Source organism: Mesoplodon mirus (genome assembly GCF_964341445.2).
Source record: "Mesoplodon mirus genome assembly, chromosome: 1".
In the NCBI taxonomy this organism is placed as follows: Eukaryota; Metazoa; Chordata; class Mammalia; order Artiodactyla; family Ziphiidae; genus Mesoplodon; species Mesoplodon mirus.
This window is the reverse complement of record NC_138976.1, coordinates 41156455-41171197: the sequence shown is the minus strand read 5'-3', so window position 1 is coordinate 41171197 and position 14743 is coordinate 41156455. Positions and strand designations below refer to the sequence as shown.

At 42.9% G+C, this 14743-nt stretch overlaps 1 protein-coding gene across 1 annotated transcript in view; it reads right to left on the bottom strand.

Moving 5' to 3' along the window:
- Window positions 1-14421, bottom strand: part of FBP2 (fructose-bisphosphatase 2) — a 36431-nt gene extending 22010 nt beyond the window's left edge. Inside the window, exons 1-3 of the mRNA XM_082628315.1 lie at window positions 14189-14421; window positions 9712-9874; window positions 7533-7625 (exon numbers count right to left, since the gene is read on the bottom strand). Coding sequence (XP_082484441.1) covers window positions 7533-7625; window positions 9712-9874; window positions 14189-14358 — 426 coding nt within the window. The 5' untranslated portion in view covers window positions 14359-14421. The remainder of the gene's footprint in view (window positions 1-7532; window positions 7626-9711; window positions 9875-14188) is intronic.
- Between the last annotated feature and the right edge of the window lie 322 nt (window positions 14422-14743).

Sequence of the window (14743 nt, the reverse complement as noted above, 5' to 3'; positions counted from 1 at the left end):
TAGCAGGTGCTGTCAAATTTTTCTGAAGTGTTTGTATCATTTTCTACTCCCACCACCAATATATTAGAATTCCAGCTTCTTCATCTACAGTTGGTATGGTTAGTCTTTTTAATTTTAGCCACTCTGGTTGGGGGCGAGTGGTAAATGATGTCTCAGTGCTGTTTCCATGTCCATTTCCCTGATGACTAATGATGCTGAGCATCTCTCACGTGTTTATTAACCAGCTGGGGAAAAAAATCTCTTTTTTGAAGTTCTTGTTCAAGTCTTTTGCCCATTCCTTTGATCAGATTGACAGTATTTTTTATTGATTTGTAGGAGTTCTTTATTTATTCTGTATATGAGTTCTCTGTTGGATGTATGCATAGAAAATTTTTCCATCTGTCTGTAGTTGCCTTTTTACTCTCTTAATGTTGTCTTTTTTTAAAATTAATTTTTATTAAAATATAGTTGATTTACAATGTTGTGTTACTTTCTGCTGTACAGCAAAGTGAATCACTTATACATATACATGTATCCACTCTTTTTTAGATTCTATTCCCATATCGGTCATTATTGAGTATTGAGTAGAGTTCCCTGTGCTATATAGCAGGTTCTTATTTGTTATCTATTTTATATATAATAGTGTGTATATGTCAATCCCAATCTCCCAATTTACCCCTCCCTCCCCTTCCCCCTTGGTAACCATAAGTGTGTTTTCTACATCTGTGATCCTATTTCTGTTTTGTAAATAGGTTCATTTGTACCTTTTTTTTAGATTCCACATATAAGTGATATCATATGTTATTTATTTTTGTCTGACTTACTTCACTCAGTATGACAATCTCTAGGTCCATCCTTAATGTTGTCTTTTGATGAACAAAAGTTCTTAGTTTCAATGAAGCCCAGTTTACTAGCCTTTTCCTTCATGGTTAGTACTTTTTATGTCCTGTTTAAAAAACCTTTACCTTCCCCAAAGGCATGAAGATATTCTCCTGTGGTTTTTTTCCTAGGAGCTTTATAACTTTACTTTTTACAGTGAAGTCTCTGGTCTTTAATTAATCTTTGTGTATGGTGTGAAGTAGGAGTCAAGTTCATTTTTTCTCATACTGATATTCACCTGGACCAGCATCACTTATTGAAGAGATCATTCTGTACAAATTAAACTTCAGTATTGCCTTTTCATAAATCAGGTGATCATTCACGTGTGGGTTTATCTCTAGGCTCTCTTTTGTGTTCCACTGGTCTATGTATCCTTATGTCAGTAAAAGAGTAGAATTTTGGTGAGGTTGACTTACCCATAATAATGGGAGATGGGGTCTCCTGACCCTGTAGGGGTGTTAAAACCCACACCCTTGATTTACTCAGATCAACAAGACCAGCTCCTCCCATCAGGACGACTCCCTCAGTCCTCCTCTTAAGCCTCTGGTTTTCAGTTTTCTGTGATTCTGGTCCCCTGCCCCTTACCTTGTGTTTTTTGCTTGTTCATTTCAATGAGCTCAGCCACGAATTTAAAGGATGATATATTGTATCCAAAAGTTCTGGATGTCCTGAAGGGAGAGAGTTTGCACTTTGTCTAATCTGTGACTGTTGGAAATGGAAAATGTCAACTTCAAGAAAAAGGAAAATCATAGAACAGGGAGCTGAAAGCAGTATGGGACGTCTTAAAGGGTGTTTAGCAATGCTCCTCAGAGATAAGGGGAAAAAAAGACTTTTGACAGTTCTCTGACAGTCCTGAAACTTCTATCTTGATGCTTATAGAAAATCACAGAAATTCTGGTCAGAAACGGGTATCATCCCTGGCTTTGACAAGGTTCTAAGAGGCTGTGACAGCCCCGTGAGTTCTCTGAAGCAAGCTGCTCTCTCATTAGATATTGCTTAAGCATCACAAAGATTTCTCTTCATATCTCATTCATTTCTCAAACTTGCCCCCCTTCTTTAGAAACAGTATCAGAGAAAATCTATGGTTATTTGGACTAGCCTTCAAAGCCTCTGGTTTATTTGAACTTTAAGACAAAATTTCTGTATTCAAAATCACCAAAATTCAAGCGTGAATATCCCATATTATGTATAGTAATATTCTTCTTTTTTTGTTTCAAAGATTTCATTTTTTTGAGAACAGTTTTAGGGTCACAGAAAAATTGTGAGAAGGATACAGAGATTTCCCACATACTCCCTGTCCACACACATGCACAGCCTCCCTCATTATTCCTCTTTGTTTTTAAATCAGTTGGCTTTAAGAAGCTATTAAGACCATCAACAAAATGAAAAAGAAAAAAATATTTGGAGATCATACATAGAATAAGGGATTAATATCCAAAATATACAAAGAACTCACACAACTCAATGGCAAAAAAACAAATGATCTGACTGAATAGACATTTTTCCAAAGAAGGCATACAAAGGGCCAATGGGTATATGAAAAGGTGCTCAACATCACTAATCATCAGGGAAAAATGCAAATCAAAACCACAATGAGGGCTTCCCTGGTGGCTCAGTGGTTGAGAGTCCACCTGCCGATGCAGGGGACACGGGTTCGTGCCCCGGTCCGGGAAGATCCCACATGCCACAGAACGGCTGGGCCCGTGAGCCATGGCCGCTGAGCCTGTGCATCCGGAGCCTGTGCTCCGCAACGGGAGAGGCCACAACAGTGAGAGGCCCGCGTACCGAAAAAAAAAAAAAAAAACCACAATGAGATATCACCTCACACCTGTCAGAATGACTAATATCAAAAAGATCAACAATAAAAAGTGTTGGTGAGGATGTGGAGAGAAGGGAATCCTTGGGCACTGCTTGTAGGAATGTAAATTGGTGAAGCCACTATGGAACACAGTATGGAGGTTCTTCCAAAAATTAAATATAGAGCTATATAAGATCCAGCAATTACACTTCTGGGTATATACCTGAAGGACATGAAATCACTCTTTCACAGATATATATGCATAAAATTCAGCAATGAAAAACAAGGAAATCCTGCCATTCATGACAATATGGATGGACTTTGAGGGCATTATGCTAAGTGAAATAAGTCAGAGAAGGACAAATACTGTATGATCTCACTTACATGTGGACTCTAAAAAAAACCAAAACAAAACTCATAGATACAGAGAACACATTGGTAGTTTCCAGAAGCAAGGGGTGGGGTAGGTGAAATGAGTGAAGGTGGTCAAAGGTACAGACTTCCAATTATAAGATGAGTAAGTGGTGGGGATGTAATATACGGCATCAGGACTAGAGTTAATAATACCATGTTGTCACACTTTCTTCTCAACTGCTCATGGAACATAATCCAGGATAGATCATACCTTGGATCACAAATCAAGCCTTGGTAAATTTAAGAAAATTGAAATCATATCAACTATCTTTTCTGACCACAATGCTATGAGACTAGATATCAATTACAGGAAAAAATCTGTACAAAAATACAAATACATGGAGGCTACACAATACACTAATTAATAACCAAGAGATCACTGAGGAAATCAAAAAACACTGAGAAACAAATGACAATGAAAACAAGACAACCCAATACCTATGGGATGCAGCAAAAGCAGTTCTAAGAGGGAAGTTTATAGCCATACAATCCTACCTCAAGAAAAATGAAACATCTCAAATAAACAACCTAACCTTACACCTAAAGCAATTAGAGAAAGAAGAACAAAAAACCCCCAAAGTTAGAAGAAGGAAAGAAATCATAAAGATAAGATCAGACATAATTGAAAAAGACATGAAGGAAACAATAGCTAAGAGCAGTAAAACTAAAAGCTGGTTCTTTGAGAAGATAAACAAAACTGATAAACCATTAACCAGACTCATCAAGAAAAAAAAGGGAGATGAATCAAATCAATAGAGTTAGAAATGAAAAAAGAGAAGTAACAAGTGACACTGCAGAAATACAAATGATCATGAGAGATTACTACAAGTAACTATATGCCAATAAAATGGACAACCTGGAAGAAATGGACACAGTCTTAGAAGGGCACAACATTCCAAGACTGAAGCAAGAAGAAATAGGAAATATAAACAGACCAATCACAAACACTGAAATTGGAACTGTGATTAAAAATCTTCCAACAAACAAAAGCCCAGGACCAGATGGCTTCACAGGCACATTCTATCAAATATTTAGAGAAGAGCTAACACCTATCCTTCTCAAACTCTTCCAAAATATAGCAAAGGGAGGAACACTACCAACCTCATTCGACAAGGCCACCATCACCCTGATACCAAAACAAGACAAAGATGCCACAAAGAAAGAAAACTACAGGCCAATATCACTGATGAACATAGATGCAAAAATCTTCAACAAAATACTAGCAAACAAAATCCAACAGCACATTAAAAGGATCATACACCATGATCAAGTAGGGTTTATCCCAGGAATGCAAGAATTCTTCAATATATGCAAACCAATCAATGTGATACACAATATTAACAAATTGATGGAGAAAAACCATATGATCATCTCAACAGATGCAGAAAAAGCTTTCAACAAAATTCAACACCCATTTATGATAAAAATCTTCCAGAAAGTAGGCAGAGAGGGAAATTACCTCAACATAATAAAGGCCGTATATGACAAACCTACAGCCAACATCATTCTTAACAGTGAAAAACTGAAACCATTTCCACTAAGATCAGGAACAAGACAAGGCTGCCCACTCTCACCACTATTATTCAACATAGTTTTGGAAGTTTTAGCCACAGCAATCAGAGAAGAAAAAGAAATCAAAGGAGTCCAAATTGGAAAAGAAGAAGTAAAGCTGTCACTGTTTTCAGATGACAAGGTAATATACACAGAGAATCCTAAAGACATTACCAGAAAACTACTAGAGCTAATCAATGAATTTGGTAAAGTAGCAGGATAAAAAATTAATGCACAGAAATCTGTTGCACTCCTATACACCAATGATGAAAAACCTGAAAGAGAAATTAAGGAAACACTCCCATTTACCATTGCAACAAAAAGAATAAAATACCTTGTAATAAGCCTACCTAAGGAGACAAAAGACCTGTATGAAGAAAACTATAAGACATTGATGAAAGAAATTAAAGATGATACAAACAGATGGACAGATGTACCATGTTCTTGGATTGGAAGAACTAACATTGTGAAAATGACTATACTACCCAAAGCAATCTACACATTCAATGCAATCCTTATCAAACTACCAATGGCATTTTTCACAGAACTAGAACAAAATATTTCACAATTTGTATGGAAACACAAAAGACCCCAAATAGCCAAAGCAATCTTGAGAATGAAAAACAGAGCTGGAGGAATCAGGCTCCCTGACTTCAGACTATACTACAAAGCTACAGTAATCAAAACAGTATGGTACTGGCACAAAAACAGAAATATAGGTCAATGGAACAGCATTGAAAGCCCAGAGATAAACCCATGCACATATGGTCATCTTATCTTTGATAAAGGTGGCAAGAATATACAATGGACAAAAGACAGCCTCTTCAGTAAGTGGTGCTGGGAAAACTGGACAGCTACATGTAAAAGAATGAAATTACAACACTCCCTAACACCATGCACAAAAATAAACTCAAAATGGATTAAAGACCTAAATGTAGGACCAGACACTATAAAACTCTTAAGGGAAAACATAGGCAGAACACTCTATGACATAAATCACAGCAAGATCCTTTTTGACCCACCTCCTAGAGAAATGGAAATAAAAACAAAAATAAACAAATGGGACCTAATGAAACTTAAAAGCTTTTGTACACCAAAGGAAAACATAAACAAGACGAAAAGACAACCCTCAGAATAGGAGAAAATACTTGTAAATGAAGCAAGTGACAAAGGACTAATCTCCAAAATTTACAAGCAGCTCATGCAGCTCAATATTAAAAAAAACAAACAACCCAATCCAAAAATGGGCAGAAGACCTAAATAGACATTTCTCCAAAGAAGATATACAGACAGGCAACAAACACATGAAAGAATGCTCAACATCACTAATCATTAGAGAAATGCAAATCAAAACTACAATGACATATCACCTCACACCAGTCAGAATGGCCATGATCAAAAAATCTAGAAACAATAAATGCTGGAGAGGGTGTGGAGAAAAGGGAACCCTCTTGCACTGTTGGTGGCAATGTAAATTGATACAGTCACTATGGAGAACAGTATGCAGTTCCTTAAAAAACTATAAATAGAACTACCATACGACCCAGAAATCCCACTACTGGGCATATACCTTGAGAAAACGATAATTCAAAGAGTCATGTACCACAATGTTCATTGCAGCTCTATTTACAATAGCCAGGAAGCAACCTAAGTGTCCATCGACAGATGAATGGATAAAGAAGATGTGGCGCATATATACAATGTAATATTACTCAGCCATAAAAAGAAACGAAATTGAGTTATTTGTAGTGAGGTGGATGGACCTAGAGTCTGTCATACAGGCTGAAGTAAGTCAGAAGAGAAAAACAATACTGTATGCTAACACATATATATGGAATCTAAAAAAAAAAGAAAATGGTTCTGAAGAGCCTAGGGGAAGGACAGGAATAGAGACACAGATGTAGAGAATGGACTTGAGGACATAGGGAGTGGGAAGGGTGAGCTGGGATGAAGTGAGAGAGTGGCATGGACTTATATATACTATCAAATGTGAAATAGATAGCTAGTGGAAAGCAGCCACGTAGTACAGGGAGATCAGCTCGATGCTTTGTGTCCACCTAGAGGGGTGGGATAGGGATGGTGGGAGGGAGATGCAAGAGGGAGGAGATATAGGGATATATGTATATGTATAGCTGATTCACTTTGTTATAAAGCAGAAACTAACACACCATTTTAAAGCAATTGTACTCCAATAAAGATGTTTAAAAAAAATACTGTATTGTCTATTTGAAAGTGGCTGTGAGAGTAGATCTTAAAAGTCCTCATCACACACACACACACACACACTCACACACACACACTCACACACACACACAAATTGTAACTGTGTGTGGGGATGGATGTTGACCGTTTCAGTGAATTTTGCCAACAGCCTAAGTGAGCCTGGAAGCGAATTCTTCTCAATAGGATGCCAGGCTGGGTGACACCAAGATTTTGGCCTTACAAGACAGAGAACCCAGCCATGCCTGCCAAACTTCTGACCCAAGAACTGGGTGATAATTAATGGAGGTTGTTTTAAGCCTCTAAATGTGTGGTGAATTATTACAGCAGCAACAGAAAGCAAACGCAGTAAGATTTAGGATACACAAGCAAGGAACAGAGGGACTTTCAGGTGCCACCTGGAACCTAATTTCACATCTGGCATTTGTGTTGCCTCCAGATTTTCAAAACAAGGCCCCATCTATCAGCTCACCCTCCCTACCTAGGAACACCGAGAACAAGACTGAAGGAAATGACCGATTCGGGTATTCCATGAGGAGCCCAAGCCAGAGCGAGGTTCATGGCTTGCCTGCCACGGTGTGTCTGGTTAGTGGGAGGACCGAGGTTAGAACTCCAGACTCGTGGCTCCCAGCCCAGGAACGTTTGAAGCCACCAGAGGAAGGAGGTGTTAAAGAGCATACTGTTTACTCACCTTTCTGTAGATGGCAAATATGGTTCCGATGGAGGCCAGGCAGTCGATGTTCGAAGATCCATCCAGTGGGTCAAAGCAGACCACGTATTTCCCCTACATGCACAGAGGGCGGAACACCTGATCAGGTCACCTTCCGAGCAACACACTCTGTGTACGTGGCTGTGTGTGGCAGACAACACTACACCAAAAGCAATTCAGAGCAAAGGGATATCCTCGTCAAAAAATGCAATTACTTAAGGAGTGCAGAGTGTATCAGCATACATTAACTGCGCAACTCAGAGCCCGCCGGCCCATAAACAGATTAGTTGACACCCACAGTGGGTGATGGAGGTCCCACCCACCTCCAAATAGCTCTCCTCCCACCTGCCCTGGCTCCGCCCTCCCCTCCTACCTGGGACCAGTGGGGACTTAGAGCTGCTGAGGGTGTGAGAGGAAACCAGGTCTGAAATGGGCACCTTGCAGGGAAGAGGTGGAGAAGCTGAAGACGACCTTGGACAAGCTTAACCCACGTCCACAGTAAGGTTGGCTATTGATCTACTGATACTTCTGAGCCTCTCCCCAGACAGGCTTTTTTCATTTTAGCACATTTTTACTGAAAGAAAATCTCAGAACAACGTCCCAGGGCCTCTGGGTCTGTCTTATTAAAGTAGCTGGTATGTATGACTACATCAGGAGAATAAAAATACTCCTCTGGGTTTTGCTGCATCCACCCATCTTGCTGATGTGAAGACCAGAGACAGAGTGGGTGGGGTCTTGAGATACCACGTCCCTCATGCCCACTCACGCTGCTGTCACCGGCAGCCCGGGGGAAAGGAAACACCAGATACTTTTTACAGGCCTCCTATGTGCAAGGTTCTGTGAGAGCCTTAGTGATGGGGACTGGGGTGTCCTGGCTAATTAAACACTGGTAATCAAGCATCAAGTAAAATGGGAGTCATTTTTCCCACCACTAAACTACTTTTCCCTGACTTTCCAATGAGTAATGCCCTAGCTTAATGTGAGCTTTCTTCCTTTCTTTCTTCCTTTTCTCCTTTCTTTTTTCCTTGTTCAACAGGAGGTGAAGCAGAGAGGGCAGTGGAATTCATAAACTTGGAAATTCCCCATTCTCCCTGTAGATAAGCCAATTCAGCCCATTCACTTCACACATGCGTGCATTCAACAGATATTTGTTGAACATCAAGCATATGCTGGAGAAGGTTCACGAGCTGATGTGGGAACAAGCAAGGAGTATTCAAGGACTAGCGTGAAGACCTGTGTAGCTCAGGCCAACGGGGAAAGAAAACGTGAGATTTGATCAGAGAGATAATCAAGGGTCATATCGGTGGAAGTTGAAAGTTGAAAATAATAGGTGTGACTTAGCCTAATTATGTGAGACAACAAGTATAATGTGCTTTGGCACAGTCCCCACCACATAGCAAGTGTTCAATAAATTTGGCTTTACTTTTTCCATTCTTTCAGCTAGTCACAAGGAAATGGCACCTTGTCCCCAGGACCCACTGTACAAAACAAGGGCCAACAGTCTTAGCGTTTATTTGGCATTACTGTACGGCAGCTGAATATGGGTTGAAATTTTTGGCCACCAGCTTTATTTTTTTTTAAATAAAATGTGAAAACATAGTGAATACAGACCCTCCCCAGTCATGCCCTGCACTAACCAAGTTTACCATTGCATTAAGGCCAGAGCAACGATCTTTATGAATTCTTTTATGTTTTAGTCTAACAGTTTGTCAGGCATGAAGGAATCTCTGCTGAAACAAAACCCCCTTGGGGAAGGGGCTGGGAGTATAGTGGGGATGAGAAGATTAAGAGACGGTATAGTACCACAGGAACTCTACTTTTTACTGGACTGGATTTTCAAGCGCTCCAAAATGTTGGGACTTGTTACCAGTACAGTAAGTGAAAACCCATGATGAGCCCCATCCACTGAGAAGTTACGGTAAAGCACTCTGATTTATTTCCTGAATGAATCACTGCCCTATTACAGAGTCTGTGTGACTAGACAGCATAAGGATTCCAACTAAAGAAGCATGCAATCTCTTGTTGGTTTCCAGAAAATAAAAAATTAAGCAATAGAGGAAAATACCAGAAATTAAAAAAAGCAAGGCAACCAAAGTCTTCCTAACTCAGTTTCGCCCTCTACTGGTGAGTAGAGGAATTTCAGCAAGGCTGCCACACTCACCCTCCTCTCCTGGGCGGTGATAAGTGCGTCTTTATTCTCTTCCGAGACCAGGACGCAGGTGCTGTAGGAGGACTGGAGCATGTTGATGACCAGGGAATTGGATAACACGTCCAGTTTCTTCACCTCATCCCCTGTCACGTTCACGCTTCCCGCGATTCCGTACCTAAGAAGACAAAAGGCTGGAGGAAATCAGGAAGGGAGCCTGGACTCCAGCAAAGATGCCCAGACTCCAAGATACTGCCCCTGCATCCCTCTTTTCCCTTCATGGCTCCAGAGTCCCCAAATTATAAATACGACCAAGTGCGTCCTGTCTCACAGCGCTAGTTCTTACTCTTGCTTCCTTTACACCTCAGGGATATTGTCCTAAGTCCCTCGTCGTCCCAGTAACACTAACCAGAATTCAATCTTACTAACGAGCAACCCTGCCCCCGGCCCTGGGAGAGAGAATTCATAAAGTCAGGCACATCGCCGTAATTAATAACTAAAAAGTAAAGGACCGTGGCTTTCCAGCCCCGGAATTTCTAGTATTTGTTGATTATCCTCAAATAGTGGCCTGCTGGGCTGAATTAAAATTTGCTCTGCTGTAGCTTGGTATTACTTGAATAAGAAGGAAAGTGGGGGACAGACTTAACTAGTTTAATTTGATTCTTTACCATCATTCCAAGCAATGTAAGAATGAACACTACTGTAAGAATTCTATCTGGAGGCTTTGTGTTTTAGAGGATTGTTATGCAAAGGTCTCCAGGGAATTCCCTGGGGGTCCCGTGGTTAGGACTCAGTGCTTTCACTTCCCCAGGCCCGGGTTTGATCCCTGGTTGGGGAACTAAGATCCCGAAAGCTGCGTGGTTCGGCCAAAAAAAAAAGTCTCCAGCTCACACCCTTGTGGGTGGGATCCTTCTAAAATCAGTCAGATCACCCCTGTCTCTCCCAGAGTCCCCAGGTCCTCTTTGGGTTTCAGGCTGCACCAAGGAAGGCCTGGTCCCACACTGGCCTTGCCTCTTGGCCCTCTCACCCTCAGTCTCAGCCTCTGGAGCCCAACGGGCACACACCTGCCTTACACAGACCCCTGGGTTCCCTGTCCCCCACCCCCCAAGCTCTTCTCTCTGTGAGCCACATGGCTACCACCCCCCCTCAAGCCCTTCTCATGCCAACAGCCACCAAGGTCCTGAGGCCACCAGCACCCAGCAAGCTGCTTCTCTCCTCTCCCCCTTCACTCATGGTATCCCCCCCCATGGGAGTGCTTTCTGCCCACAGACCGCTTTCTTCTACTTGCCCTCCTAACCTCTTCCAGAAGCTTCCCTGGTGCCATACACACCAGATACAGCCTTGTCAGCCCTTCCAGAGCAGCTCACAAACTGTTTGTGGGAATGTCCTTCCTGCTAGATTATCTGCTCACCGAAGGCAAGAGCTGTGACTCACTGTACTTGTTTCCACGGTGCTCAGATGCTCAATATATGTTCACTGAATTATGAAGAATGGATCGCAGGAAAGTAATTCCCCCCCTCTCCTTTTTGTTAACGCCATTTATTTGTTGAAGTAATCCTCAGGCGGCTCTAACAGGTAGCCAGGGTTGAGATCCACTGATTCACCCTAAGCCGGGGCGGGGGACAGCTCATTTCCCACCCTCTTCCCTGATTGACAGATCCCCCACAGATCCCCCCATCACTTGATGTCTGATGTGATGAGATCTGCCTTGGAAAACAATACTGGTGGCCTCACCTCAAAGACTGTACCTTCTGGTTCAAAATAAAAGCAAACAAACACACAACAGCAACCACAAAACTGGGTTATGTTGCATCAGAATTTAAAGGGTCCACAAACCCAATCCTGTTGTTTAACTGGCATCTTGATACGGTTTCTACCGGAGAATGAAGAGCTGGGGTGCCCAAGGCCTGTGGATGTTGGAGAAACAGGCTCTCTGTCCTGTGCTTTGCAAACACTTCCTCCACCTCCACACAAACCCCGCCCTTATCCCCGCCCCTCAACCCACCCTCTGCACCCCCCCTGCATGTGCGGAGCATTCTTCTCTGCCTACCCCCTCCCACCATCCACACCCTTCCTTTCAGAAAGAATGAAAGATCATCACAATGAGATCTAATTGCCTGACAACTGCTCCAAGTTAGATCATGGGCAGAAAAGTGCTTTTTAACCCGTAAGACAGTATTTTTTAGATCTTAACTAACATTTAAGCTCTACTGATAATTTTTTAATGGATTGTTCTGCTGTTTTGACATTAAAAAGCCATGGAGAGGATTCCAGGGGTGGTATTCTAGCATTCCCTTCTTCCTACAGCAAGAAGCAGAGAAAAATATGAGACTTTCTGATCCGTTTTGCATTTATCGAGCAGGTGCCTAGAAATGTCTTCCCAAAAAGAGGAAGCAAAGGAATGAGGGGCTTGAGGTCCCCTAAATGGGAAAGTGGCAGGAATATGTTAAAGTCCCATTTTCATGAGCAGAATTGCTCTGGGATAGGATGCAACCTTTTAGCTCTTGGAGAAGCATTTCCAGGGTCCTCTTAAAATTATCCCAGCATCTTATTAGAAAGAAGAAATTTCCAGCCAATGGACTTCTCCCACTGACACTTTGGGTATCTATTACAGAGGCACCCAGGGAAGGATGCCGCCTGAATTGGCAAAATACGTGGTCTCTGCCTTAACGGAGGACACCTGCCTCAGCCTCCGAGAAAACGCGAAATCCTGACGTCTTGTTTCCACGGGCTGCGCCTGCCACCTAGTGGTGGGTCAGCGACATCGCCCTGTTAGCCGGCAAATTTCCCCAGGTTCGGGCTTGGAACCACAGTAATAAAGATCATTTATTACGGGGCTGGCACTGTCGAAATCATCATCACATGGACCTACTAAGCCTTACAACTAGCCCTACGAGTTAGGTGCTATTAGTATTCAATCCGTTTTACACTTTTACAGGCCCTAGCGAGAGCAGATCATTGACCATGATCACATGGCACAAAAAACCAAGTCAGAGGAGCACCTGAATTATCCAGTCGCTGAGTCCGCATCCTCTGGACACTCCATGGCCACAAAGTCAGAGTTCTGCAGCGATTAGCACAACCCCACCACAGCAGCCCCTGCCCAGCCCAGCCCCCCTGCACTGGGGAGCCCATTAACATGGGGAACACTGAGAGGTCAGCAGGCAACCCAGGAAACTGCTCTATGCGTAGCCCAGCTCACCACCAGATAGGAGCAGAACAGAGGCAAGTAGCTGTGTCTCAGGTTCATGAAGGTCTTTAAAGGTAGAGCTGGCCATTACTGCCAGATAAGGTACTCATACAGTTATAGCAATACACAGAGAGGGGGAAAACCAGTCACAGTCGCCTTTAACTTGGAGCTCATTACTGAGTCACCAAGCATTATATAAATAAAGTCTGTAATTATCACATTTTTTTTGTGTTAAAAGTACTAAGTTGGGGCCTCCTTGGTGGCGCAGTGGTTGAGAATCTGCCTGCCGATGCAGGGGACACGGGTTCGTGCCCCGGTCCGGGAGGATCCCACATGCCGCGGAGCGGCTGGGCCCGTGAGCCATGGCCGCTGAGCCTGCGCGTCCGGAGCCTGTGCTCCGCAACAGGAGAGGCCACAACAGTGAGAGGCCCGCGTATCACAAAAAAAAAAAGTACCAAGTTGTTAGAATAAATATTTCAAATTATTGGACTTTGTTATTTCTTCATCTTGGAATAATAATAATAATAACAACAATGGGTCTGTTCATCTTCTGCGAGGACCTCCACTGCAATTGCTACCAGGAAAATGGAAGCCCAAAGAAAGACTGCTTCTTTTCACCACAGACTTAAACTGGACCCTTGGCTCTGAGGATCGGCATCTGTAGCATGAACTTGGGTAAAACACCACGAGAGCAAAGTGGAAGAACACTCTGCACTCCCTCCTCCCGGGCCCAGCACCTCCCAGCTTCCTGCACACCAAGTGGAGAGAAGATTGAGTCACAGAGAAGAAATAAAATATTGTTTTAAAAGCAAAAGACTCTTTTTGATGGTGAGAAAGGAGATGGACAACGGGCCCTGGGATTCAGTAAATGATTTCTACCTCCTAATGACTATGATGGGCAAAGGTCATGGTAATAAAATGCTCATATCTGCAAAGGGCGTCAAGCGCCCTCTCAAGTCTCCTGGCGGTTGCTTTGTGCCAGTGAGAATGCAAACACAAGTCACGATAACTCAGGATATGTTTCAATGGAGCAAGCCCCTGAGCTTGTTATCATTATAATACATGGTAACTGGGAAAATTATATATTTTTTCTCCATAGCATGTCTCCAAGTATTTTGTTTCTTTCTTGAAACAAGTCTAAGGCCCCTTTATCAAAGGACACCTGGCAGAAACTTTAAAGGCAACTTCCCTCCAGGGCACACGGGCTAATACTTCTGAGTCCGTTTCGGCCCAAGCACCTACAGCTCTGCCCACCCGCACCTGGGCCCCCATCGCTGCGTGTCGCCAGGCGGGTAGACTCACAGATGGGCCAGGCCAGCCTTGCGCACGGCCGAGGAGATGGCTTTGATGGCCGTCAGCATGGAGTTGAGCAGCTGTGTGAGCTCCCCGGTGCCTTTGGCCTGACGCCCCTTTTCCATAACGTAGCGGGTCAGGGTGAGCATATCCGTTGCGAAGGGGCTTCTGTCCCCCATTGTGGCGGGTAGTTTTTCAAATCCTTTTCTCCCTGCAGAAGAAAGCCTTATCTCTAAGGGCTGGTCAGTGGCTCTGCGGTATCAGAGCTGATTAGAAATCTGTACTGGCCGTGCCAGGACCTTTAAGGGAAAGTGCCCCAGGCCACGTGGTTGAGATAACTGGGCGAGTCCTCAAGGAAACCTCTCGGGCCTGGCTGATCTGAAGGCTGCCAAGCTGTAAATAGAACCGGGCAGCTGGGAAACACAGACCTACTTTTTCTTGACGAAACTTTTCCTTTAAAGATCCTAAGAAGCAACCGTTTAGTAAAGGTAAGAGATGAGAATTCCAGCCACTAAAAAAAAAAAAAAATCCATAAAAGCCTCTTATTCAAAGACTCAAAAGGTT